The sequence below is a fragment of the Equus asinus genome, chromosome 6 (genome assembly GCF_041296235.1).
Source record: "Equus asinus isolate D_3611 breed Donkey chromosome 6, EquAss-T2T_v2, whole genome shotgun sequence".
Classification (NCBI taxonomy): Eukaryota; Metazoa; Chordata; class Mammalia; order Perissodactyla; family Equidae; genus Equus; species Equus asinus.
Genome location: NC_091795.1, coordinates 20,474,001 through 20,486,126, shown reverse-complemented (window position 1 = coordinate 20,486,126; position 12,126 = coordinate 20,474,001). Strand labels below are relative to the sequence as shown.

At 39.7% G+C, this 12,126-nt stretch overlaps 1 protein-coding gene across 7 annotated transcripts in view; it reads left to right on the top strand.

Moving 5' to 3' along the window:
* Positions 1-326: 326 nt before the first annotated feature.
* Positions 327-12,126, top strand: part of ZC3H8 (zinc finger CCCH-type containing 8) — a 41,741-nt gene continuing 29,941 nt past the window's right edge. For 3 of the 7 annotated variants that reach the window (XR_011503883.1, XR_011503884.1, XM_070511765.1), the window contains exons 1-2: positions 330-518; positions 4,421-4,517. Coding sequence is in view for 3 of the 7 variants with exons in the window: in XM_070511765.1 (XP_070367866.1) it covers positions 439-518; positions 4,421-4,517 (177 nt within the window). In the remaining 4 variants the exon portion in view is untranslated. Of the gene's footprint in view, positions 519-4,420; positions 4,518-12,126 lie in introns of all 7 variants that reach the window. The other 4 variants (XM_044772857.2, XR_011503882.1, XR_011503885.1 and 1 more) reach the window with 4 other exon arrangements.

The following is a 12,126-nucleotide window of genomic DNA, read 5'->3' as shown; positions in this document are numbered from 1 at the left end:
GGAAGGGAATAGCACAAACCTTCCAGGGCCAGTATGAGGCGGATCAGGTGAGCTAAAATGTAAAACGAGGCCTGTCATAGTCAGTGCTCAAATCAATGTTAGCTACTGCTACCATTCCTTAGAAGCATTGTGATTTCGATCGAACAGTTTTCACTGAATTGAAAGAAAGGATAATTCGAAGAACTAAGCTTGAAAACTCTACCAAATATTTGAAACAATTGATCAAAAACCCCGTCGCAAAGAAAGCAATTACAACGGCGCCTGCGCAGAGCTCCGGAGGACCCGGAGAGAGCGGGCGTGCGCAGAGAGGGGCAGGGGGCGGGGCGTGCGCGGGGCGGGGGGCGCGTGCGCGGAGCGGCCCGCGGCCCTGTGCGCGGCGCTGGGTCCCTCCTCCTCACGTTGTGGTGGTTACCCTGTAGCTGTCCGGTTCTCCAGAGGATGATGGATTTTGAGAATCTTTTCTCCAACCCCCCCAACCCGGCCCTCGGCAGAAAACTGGCCACGGACTGTGACGAAAGGTGATCCCCGTCTTTTCATGCCTTGGTCGCAGGGGCCTCGGCTGGGTTCCGCGTCTTGGTTCCGTCTGGAGGCCGCCGGGCCACGTCTGGGCCACGCCGCGAGGTCCCGCGGGCAGCGCGTGGGGCCGTCAGGGCCAGCGCGACAGTCGGACATGGAGAGGTCCTTCGGGGGCGGGGGGATAGGAGCCGCAGTTGGCGTGCAGTTCGGGGGCCGCCGCGGCCGGAGGTGCCCGGAGCCTGGGCGAGGGGAGCGGCGGGGTCCAGGCAGCGATCGGGGCGAGGCGAGGGAGGCTCCAGGATGCCCCAGTCCTCGCGCTCCGGCCCCTCTGCGCCCGGGTAGGGTCCGCCTCCGTGTTCCCATAGCACCTGTGCTTCCTTCCACCAGACGCTACGCTCCTAGAGGGCATAGGTTACTTGTCATTTCTCGCTGACACGTGCTGGGCACTTTAATGTAGAAAAGACGAAACCCTGAGTTCATTAAATGGTGAAGGATAAGTAGCGAGTAGTCTGCCTTTAGTCCACTGATTTGTATCAAAAGACGGTAAAGACCATAATAAAGCAGCAGCACGTTTTGGATTTAATATCTCCTTCAGCTTGAAAATGGAACTAGGCCTAATGGCGCCAATTTATTGATTTCATACTTGGCGACATGTATAGTGTAGTTTGTTTATAGCCAGATATTCATTGTTGTTGTTGTTTTTTCTGAGTTTGAATTGCTAAAAACCATCTTTTCTTCTAAGCCTGGGTCTTTGCCCCAATTTCCCTAAGCCGAAACCGTGACACACATCCTTTATTTCTCTCATCCCCGGTATATGTTATTCTGGTTGATTTTATCGCTCGATATTACTTAAATCTGTTCACTTCTCTCCGTCTTAAATACCTGAATTGAAACTCTTAATTTAGGCTACCACCACTACTACGTGCTTTGCCTGAAGTGTGTTATTTAATCTTCACCAAACCTTTAAGAAAAGATATTATCCTCATTTTTGCAGTTGAGAAAATTGAGGCGCAGGGAGGATAACTTGCCAAGATTACACAGTGTAAGTGGCACAAATAGGATTCAGTTACCCAGACAGTCTTACTCCAGGATCCATGATTTCATCACCATGCTTCTAAGGCAAAATGACTAAAATAAAATAAGACCTATAAATATTGAAAAGAGACAAAAACACTCATTACTCACAGATGATACCATCTACAAAGAAAAACAAGAGGAACCAATTAATAAACTATTACAATACAATAAAAGATGAATTCTGAGTGCAAAGTGAATCATCATCAAGAAGACAGTAGCAGCTATCAGTTTGAAAATGTGTTGGACAGAAGATTACAGTCACAAGAATTTTACTGGACTACATAAAAGACACTTTTGGATTTTTGTCCAAATGTTAGGTGAAGAGTGGTATTGAAGTATGGTGAGCATCTGTGAACTGTGCCTTGTTCTTATGCTTTGCCCATTTTCTCTTCCTTGGTCTTTCTCGTTAAAATTTTAGAATCTCTAGTCTGCAGATATTTTACCCCCAATTTGTGATTTGTCTTTTGACTTTGCCTGTGGCATTATTTTCAGTGCATAAAGATTTTTTGTTTTACATGCAGTCAAATGAATCAGTCTTTTATAGTTTCTGGGGGGTTTTCCCTAGTAATTTTATGATGGGACTACTCATTTATTGAGCATCTGCTATGTATGAGACATTATTCTAGGCCCTGGGGATGTAGCAATAAATAAACAAAAGAGATAAAAATTCCCATACTCATGAGATTTTTATTCTTGGGGCACAAACAATGCCTAAATGTATAGTAATTTAGGTGATGATAGATGCCATGGAGAAAATGAAAGCCTGGTAGGGAGGTAAGAAGGGAGGATGGTATGGTAGGGAGGCTATGGCTGTTTTAAAGAAGGTACTTAAAGCCTCACTAATAACATTGATAAGTAACATTTGAGTGGAGACCTGAAGGAGATGAGGGAGGTTGACATCTAGTGAGGAGAGTGTTCCATATAAAGGTCCTGACTTGGGGTGATTGGGTGGTGGGAGCAAAGTAGCCAGAAGGACAACTGGAGTGGAGTAAGAGTGGTAGGACTTGAAGAGAAGTAGGCTTGGGAACGGGTTAGGGGAGGCAGATCATGTAGATTATGGCATCTTGTAGGTGCTATAATAAGGACTTTAGCTTTACCCTGATTGAGATGAGAGGCTGTTGGAGAGTTTTCAGCAGAGAGTGACATTTTAGCAGGGTCATTCTGGTTGTCTTGAGAGTAGAATGTAGAGGGGCAAGAATCACTTGGATCATAGTATTAGTGGCAAGAAGTGGTCAAATATGGACATGTTGAAGATAAACTAGATTTCCTTGCAGACTAGATGGAGGATATGAGAGAGCAGTCAAGGTCAACTTCAAGGTGTTTGATCAGTATCATTAGAAGGATGGAGTTGCTGTTTAAGAGAGCAGGAGGATTAGATCAAGAGTTCAGTTTTGGATATATTAAGATTATGTCTAGTAGATATTCGGGTGGGTATGTTGAATAGGAAGTTGGCACTGCCTGCTTGGGCTCAAATCTCAGTTCCACCATTTACTGTCTGTGACAAGTTACATAAGCTTCCCATAATTCAATTTTCTCATCTGTAAAATGGGCTTTTTAACAATAGTGTGTATGTCGTAGGGTTGTTGTGATATGTATAATGTGCATGGAACAGCACCCGGCACAGAGTGAGCATAACGCAAGTGTTAGCTGCTGCTGTTATTGTTGTAGTCATGATTGCTCTAAGGAGAGGTTGCTTCTTATTCCGTAAGATGATTCATTACTGAAAACTAGAGTGATGAAGGTGCACAGTGTTTATTTTATTGGCTCTTGAAATGATGGCTTTCCGTAGAAGGCTCACAACTTGGTACCTCATCTGAAGGATGTAACTCTGAAGCTCTGCCTAGGGACAGATCACTGGTAAACTGCTGCATTGGATGAAGCTGTGAAGCCTGAGTTCCTCTCTAACTTTGAAAGAAGCACAAAGCCACTGTTCACGTTCTTGTGCTGGCAGTGCTTTCTGTTTGTAACATGTTCTTTTGAGAATGTACATGTTGCCTGGTCCTTGCCTTAATCTGGCATATAACTTGTATCTTAAGCTTTTATTCAGCAGTCACTACTTGCTGAGACACACTTGTCTTATTTCCCATCTTCATCTTTTTGGGTTCATTTTTAGTTTTGCTGGAATATCCAAGTAGTTGTCTCAGACAATGTCTATGCATGTTCAACTTCTCAGTCCTTGTGAGTCTGAAAACAACTTTTCTTTTTCATCTCCCACTTGCATATAAGTTTGGCTCTCTCTTGACCTTGGAAGGCGTCCTGTGTTCTACCTGAAATGCTCTTCTCTCTCATGTTCCTCTCGTTTGCTAACTCTTACGTATCTTTTAGGTTCAGCAAACCTCTGGCCCCCAAATCTTGGTTAAGTGTTCCTCATATATGCATGTGTACTTGTCACACTGTATCAAAATTGTTTTCTTTCTTTCTCTCAAGCAGATAGAAAATTCTCAGAAGGCAGGGACAAAGTCTGTCTTTTTCATTGCTGTATCCCAGAATTTAAGGCCCAGGGCCTGGTATCTGGTGGACATTCAGTATTTGTTAATGAATGGAATGATGAATGAATGGGCAATTTATATAGCTGCTAATACTTTAACATTAAGGTTATGTAATCTAAAATTTCAACTTTACTGTTTACTTATAAACATATTTTGACATTTACTGCTCATCATAATTTTGTACCTTATTTCTCTGGAGTATTTGGAGTAGAATTTGAATTTGGAGTTTCTTTGAGGGCAAGTTGAAGATAAGCCAAAGCAGTGAATTTTAATGCTGTGGTATGAACCCTTTTCAGGTTGAAAAAACCCTCTTGTGTTATTTGATATTTTTGCTACAGAATCGATGATGAAATAGATGATACAGAAGTTGAAGAAACACAAGAAGAGAAAATAAAATGGGAAGTAAAACTGGAGTGTGAGCAAATTCCCAAAAAAGTAAGATTAAGTTGGCATATTGAAAAAACAGACAGGAATGGATGTGAGAGATTTATTAGGGATCCTATATTGTCTCATTTTAGTCAGCACTTGAGACCCAGTTACTTATCAAGGAAACCTCGTTACATTTTTGAAAAAATTTATCATTCAAGAACTTTGTTGTCATTTAACTTGAACTGTTTTTAGTGCATTGCTTTTTTTTGGTTTTCCCTATTTCTGAAATGGGTTGTAAACTGTTTCAAAAACTTCTTCCTGTTCAAATTAGATCAAAATTTTTAAGGATTTTCATTTACTAATTTAACTAACTTTAGTGATTTATAGTTTAAAGCTTGTGTTAGTTTGCTAGGGCTGCCGTAACAAAGTACCACAAACTGGGTGACTTCAACAGAAATTTATTGTCTCATGGTTCTGGAGGCTAGAAGTCCAAGATCAAGGTGTTGGCAGGGTTGGTTCCTCCTGAGCGATGTGAGGAAGAGTCTGTTCCATGCCTCTCCCCTAACTTCTGGTGGTTTGCTGGCAATCTTTGGTCTTCCTTGGCTTGGCTTCCAGAAGCATCACCTTGATCTTTAACTTCATGTTTGAGTGGCGTTCTCCCTGTCTGCATGTGTCTGGGTCTCAATTTCCTCTTTTTTAAAAATTAAAAAAAATTTTTTTTATTTCGAGGAAGATTAGCCCTGAGCCAACATCCACTGCCAATCCTCCTCCCCCTGCTGAGAAAGATTGGCCCCGAGCCCACATCCTGCCCATTCTCCTCCCCCCAACATGTGGGACATCCGCCACAGCATGGCCCACCAAGTGGTGCCATGTCCGCACCCAGGATCCAAACCGGCAAAGCCCGGGCTGCCAAAGCGGAACATGTGAACCCAACCGCTGGGCTACCAGGCCGGCCCAACAATTTCTTCTTTTTATAAAGACACTATTCATGTTGGATTAGAGCCTACCCCAATGACCTCATCTTAATTAATTTCACATGCAATGGCCCTATTTGCAAATAAAGTCACATTGTAAGTACTGGGAGTTAGGACATCAACATAAGAATTTTGGAAGGATACAGTAAATCTATGACAAAGCCATTATCTGCTCCTCTTGTCTCTTTTTTGCCCTTTTTTTTTTCTCCTGCTTCTCCCAAAAGCCCCCCAGTACATAGCTGTATATTCTAGTTGTAGGTCCTTCTAGTTGTGCTATGTGGGACGCCACCTCAGCATGGATTGGTGAGTGGTGCCATGTCCGTGCCCAGGATATGAACCAGTGAAACCCTGGGCCGCCGAAACACAGTGCGTGAACTTAACCACTTGGCCATGGGGCCAGACCCTCTTTTACTTTTCCTTTTTTTTTTTTTTTTTTAAAGATTGGCACCTGAGCAACAGCTGTTGCCAATCTTTTTTTTTTTCTGCTTTTTCTCCCCAAATCCCCCTAGTACATAGTTGTATATTTTAATCGTGAGTCCTTCTAGTTGTGGCATGTGGGACACTGCCTCAGCATGGCCTAATGAGTGGTGCCATGTCCGCGACCAGGAGCCCAACTGGCGAAACACTGGGCAACCGAAGCGGAGCGGGAACTTAACCACTTGGCTCGTGGGCTGGCCCTTTCTGTTTTTTTAATTGTGAAATTTAACACATTACAAAAGAATGGGTTTGAATTGGCAGTGCCTCTCACAAGACGCAAGTAGGCTGTAATATGACACTCTTATACTTTGCTTTATAAAAGGATACAGGACAGAAAAATACGGCACATACAGCATCTTCCTGTCCTCAGGAGGCCTCTCAGCTAGACAAGTATGTAACTTCTTTTGCCCTTTGGGGCATGTATGGCTGCTGTGGACAAGAGCTGAGGTTGACGCTGAAATTGCAGTTTAGATGTCCCACAAATTTTTTTATGCTGTTTTAGTCACATGGGCCCCAGTCCTTCATGCCCCCAATATAAAGTCCCCCAGTCCACGTATAACCCCATACAGGAGATAGACAGATACAACATTCTGTGATTATTTTAAGAAGTTTTGAAGAAACAGTACTGTGAGAAGATAGTCACCTACATGATTCCTAAGTATGCTTGCTTCAGGTGAGGCTCTTTGCTTACAAGTACATAAAACATCAATGGATAGTGTCACAGCTAATTAAAAAGAGAACACCCAGGTAAACACTTTGTAAGTCAAGAAATCGCATTACCCACAAAGCCTCTATGCCTCCTTTCTCAGTCATATCCCCTTGTTTTCTCCTAGAGATAACTACCATCCTAATTTATATACTGATCACTTCCTTGATCTCTACAGGTTTACTACTAATGCTGTCATCCTTAAGAATACAGTTTTTTCTTGCCTGCTTTTTGCACTGTATGTGTTCTGTTCGTCTTTTTCTCAACATTATATTTATAAGATACATAGATATTGTGGTATATACTTGTTTGTTTTCTTAGCTGCATGGTATTTCATTATTTGAATGTACTGGATTCTCTTGTTGGTAGATATTTGGTCTGATTCCCATATTTGGCGGTTATGGGTAATGCTGCTGCATTCTTTCAGTTGTATCCTGCTGCACATGTACTCTGCATTTACCTAGGGGAGGAACTGCTGAGTCCAAGACAATAAGCATCTTTACCTTTACTGTAATGCTGCACTGTATTCCAGAGTGGTTCTACTGATTTTTATTCCCAGAGGCAGTGTATGAGAGACTGTTTCTCCTGCTCCACACTTGATATTGTGACCTTTGTTATTTATTGCTTTCTGGTGAGGTGTCATTGTAATTTAGTTTGCATTTTCTTGATTACTATTGAGATGGAGTATTTTTTCATATATTTGTCCATTTGGATTTCTCTTTTTTTGTGCCTGTTCATGTCTTTTTGTCCCTTTTTGTTTGTTTGTCTGTGGTTGTTTTTCTCTTGTAGTTCTTTATTCTGGATATAAGGGGATTTTTCCTTTCATTGTGGATTACGTGTTGTAAATATCTGCTTATTTTGTAGTTTTCTTTCCACTCAATGGATTTTTTTTTTTGAGGAAGATTAGCCCTGAGCCAGCTACTGCCAATCTTCCTCTTTTTGCTGAGGAAGACTGGCCCTGAGCTATGCCCATCTTCCTCTACTTTATATGTGGGACGCCTACCACAGCATGGCTTTTGCCAAGCAGTGCCATGTCCGCACCTGGGATCCGAACCGGTGAACCCCAAGCCGCTGAGAAGCAGAATGTGCAAACTTAACTGCTGTGCCACTGGGCCGGCCCCTCTACTCAGTGGATTTTCTGATAAAAAGTTTCTAATTTTAATATATTCGTTTATTAATCTTTTCTTTTGTAGTTAGCGCTTTATGTGTTTTATTTAAATATCCTGAGATAATAAAAATATTTTCCTACAGTGTCTTCTAAAAGCTTTAATATTTTGCCTTTTGCATTTAAGTTTATAATCACTTAAATTGACTTTATAGTCACTTTAAATTGATTTTTGTGTATATGTATACAGTCAGGTGGGGGGGACCAAATTTTATTTTACCTTTTTTTTTTTCATTATCATACACCATTGTTCCAGCACCATTCATTAGGGGAAAAGAACTGTCTTTTCCCTCACAGGTGTCCAGTGTCACTGTTGTCAAAAACCAAGTGTTTGTGTTCAGGTGGGTCTGTTTCTGGACTGTGTTCTCTGGCACTGGGGTATTTGTCTCTTCCCCCAGGACCCCACTGTGTTAATTACTACAGTGTTATGATGAGTTTGGAAATCAGGTAAGCAAGTCCTCTCACCTTGTTTTTCTTCTTTAAGTGTCTTGTCTGTTCTTAGCATTTCCATATAAACTTTAGAATCTCCTTGCCAAATTCCACAGGACATCCTAGTGGGATTTTCATTGGGAATGCATTGAATCTATAGATCATTTGGGGGAGAACTGAGATCTTTAGAATATTGAATTGTGCGATCTAAGGTCCTCTTTAATTTCTCTCAACGGTATTTTATAATTTTCTTTGTAGATGCCTTACATCTTATATACCTTTTGTTAGATTTATTGCTAGCTGTTTGATGAGGCTACTGTAAATTATATCTTTTTTTGAGTATTGTTTTCTAACTGTAGGTTTCTTATTTGGCTGATGTACACTGTTATACAGGAATGCATGGAATTAAACTTTTGAGTTCTTGTTAACGTTTCTGAAAATATCTTGAATTTTTCCTCATAGTTGATAGGTAGTTTGGCTGAAATAGAATTAAGTTTGAGATTGTTGCTCCCTTTTCTTCTCCTATCCAGTGTTGCTGACGTGAAGTCTTACCAATCTGCTTCTAGTTCCTTTGTAAGTATCCTGTTCTCTCTGGAAGCTTTTAGGTTCTCTTTAATTCTTGGTGTTCTTAAAGATTGTGAATCTTTCTTCATTCATTGTGCTTAGTATTTGGTGAGACTCTTCACTCATACTCTTCATATATGAGGCATATCTTTTCTTATTTTTATTTTCTTTGTCTTTTTTCTTTATATTTAAGAAAGTTCCTCTATTTCTACTTTTCTTTATTTTGTAAATCGTAATTTTACTATTAGCGTTCTTTCTTGTTCTCTGTTTTGTTGTTTTAACTTTCTAGGATTTTTTAAGATATAATAACATCTTGAATATCTTTGGGTTTTTTTTTTTTTTAATTTTTGAGTTCTTTTCTTTCACTTGAATCATATTTGTTTCTTCTGGATCAGTTTTTCTCTTTTTTTTCCCGCTGCTTTTTTGTTTTATTCTCCAGATGAGGAGTCAGTAAACATTTTCTTTAAAGGACAAAATAGCAAATATTTTAGGCTTTGCAAGCCAAGAAGCAAAATTGAGGATATCATGTAATATAATATAATGAGAGAGAGAGAAAACAAATTTACACAACTTTTTTATTGACATAATTTAACATATAATAATAATTGAGTTTTTGTAATATGGATTTACTAATGAGAAGAATGGGATTCTTCTTTTGGGGATAATAATTTAATTGGCGTTCAAAGTTAGTGTTCCTTATCAAAATTGATTGCAAAGATTCATCTGTTAATGCTCATCTGTAATTAGAGTCTATACATTTCAGCTTTCAAGATGTCTTTTCACTACAGATAGTTCACCAGCTAAATACTCTTATTAGTTCACCAGCATGATTTTCATTGAATGTATTCATTGCTTGGAAGGCATTTTTAGAATTTTATTAGATTCTTCTCTTAGCGTGTCATTACGTTGCAGATTAATCACTCCAGTTGAGGGTTAGGTAGTAACTCTGCAGTTGCACAGTTAAATGGATTTTGGAATGGCAGTTTCCTTTGCTCTTGCCTTAAAGTCTGAAAAACTCTGCAGGAACTGTAGTTTGAGCCTGGAAACTATATCTGCTGCAAATTTGTGTGGGAGTGGAGGTCTTGCTTCTAGTTTTAACTTTGGACAGCATAGTGATACTGAGCAGAATCAGTAACATCTGTCCACTCATCAAGAGCCAAGGAAAACAACTTGATATAATTCTTCTTCTTTCTTTAATTATCTAAGTTTCTCCAGATTGCCTCCTGTCTTTGAGCACCTGCTCTTGCCAACAGGCCAATTGTCTTAAACAGCTTTATTTTCTCTGGAAGTTTCTTCAAGTGCTATAATCAGACATGATTTAATTAACTCACCATCAGCTTCTTTGATTGGCAAACAAGTGAGCCACTCAGAAAGTTACTTTGCAGCCTCTTTTTCATTTTTTATTTTTGTAAAGAAATAATTCTGTGGTGAGATATTTTGTTTATGTTTTCAAATTTTTCTGACCACTGCTTTCCTGTGAGTTGGGACTATTGTGATGAATGCTTAATACTGTAATGTCAACATATATTATGTTCTTTCAGCACTACTGTAGTATCATTACCTAATAACCATAATGCTTTTCCATCTAATTTGACAATAAAATAATCTTCATTTCACTGTACCCTAAATACATGGCATTCAAAGCCTTCTTTTCATGTTTTGACATGGTTGGTATGCACTGGTAATGAAAAAAAATGACATGGTGTGGTGATATGTGAGGTACTCAAAATGCTGTCAAGTTATAACTGTCATTGAAATTTATAGTGCACTCAGCATCAGTGTAAAGTGATGAGAGAGCTATAGCCATATATGGTCTCTTTTGCAGTTACTCTGCTGTTGTAGTGTGAAAGCAGCCCGTATAATATGTAAATAAATGAGCATGGCTGTATTCCAATAAAACTTTATTTATGGATGCTGAAATGTGGATTTTATATAATTTTCGTGTGTGTGGATAGGTAGGTTTACAGCAGCATAGTAATTCTTAACCTTTGTGCTATGCATCCCCTTTGGTAGTCTGGTGAAGCCCATTGGCCTCTTCTCAGAATAATATTTTTAACTGTATAAAATAAAATATGTTGGATTACAAAGGAAATTGATTTTATTGAAATACAGTTATCAAAATATTAAAAAGCTGGGGCCGGCCCCGTGGCCGAGTGGTTAAGTTTGTGCGCTCTGCTTTGGCGGCCCAGGGTTTCGCTGGTTCAGATCCTGAGTGTGGACATGGCACCGCTCATTAGGCCACGTTGAGGTGGTGTCTGACATACCACAACTAGAAGGACTCACACCTAAAATATAGAACTATGTACCTAGGGGATTTGGGGACAAAAAGCAGAAAAAAAATATTAAAAAGCAAATGCGATAAGAGTAATATGTTCTTTATTAAAGCACTAAGATCCAGCAGTACAAAATTATTGTAATTTTGACATAGTGATGAACACAAAAGATATTTTGAGATCTGCAGCAACTATAATGCCATATATGAAAGTAGCTGTGATTTCTGTTGGTGACAGTTGCAGGTGCTGCTGCTACTACTGTGGTTTGTTGCCTGTGTTCAAAACAGAAGAAAATGCTAAATGTCAATTTAGAGGTTGATGAAAATATTATGTGATTTTTATTCCCATCCAAGTTCATTGAATTCTTTCCATAGACCCTTGGGGAAGGGTCTCTGGACAGCAAGGTCAGAACCTCTGTTGTAGGGTGAGTGGATGGAGTGTTTTCCTGGTGGGGGCTGCTCCCAGATGCTAGAAGGTGGAGGATTTCACTCTGGGGTCTTAGCACTCACACAAGAAGACTTGGCTTTTATCAGACATTTTCTTCACTTCCTTTGGAGAACAGCCCTCTGTTTTTACCAGAGTAACTTTCTGTTGGTGTTCTGGTGAGGGATGGGGCAGAGAGAATTTGTTGTAATAGTTTTGTCTGTTTTTATGTAGAAGTTTAATGCATCCCCATTTATAGCCCCATTTCCCACACTTTAACCTAAGCCCAACTTCCAGATTATAACTTGCTTTTTGTTTATCAAAAATTTACCAAGAATTTGTTGAACTCTTGTCAGTTACTGATGAATGTACTTCATATCCCCCCATACACTATTGTGGATCTATTAATTTCTGTACTTTTATCTCTGTGGAATCTCAGGAGGCCATACTAGTTCAATAAACCACTCTGAATCAAAAGCAAGAAAATCTTTTACTTAAAAAACAAAAAACTTTAATTAGACTCTTTTATAAAAGGGAAAAAAAGTTGTAATATCATGTTTGTATACTTTCTAAATTATATAGACACCAAAACAAACATCAAAGCAATGAGTTTATCGCTAGCTGCACGAAGGAAAGTATTTAAACAATCGTTTGTATTTTGTGT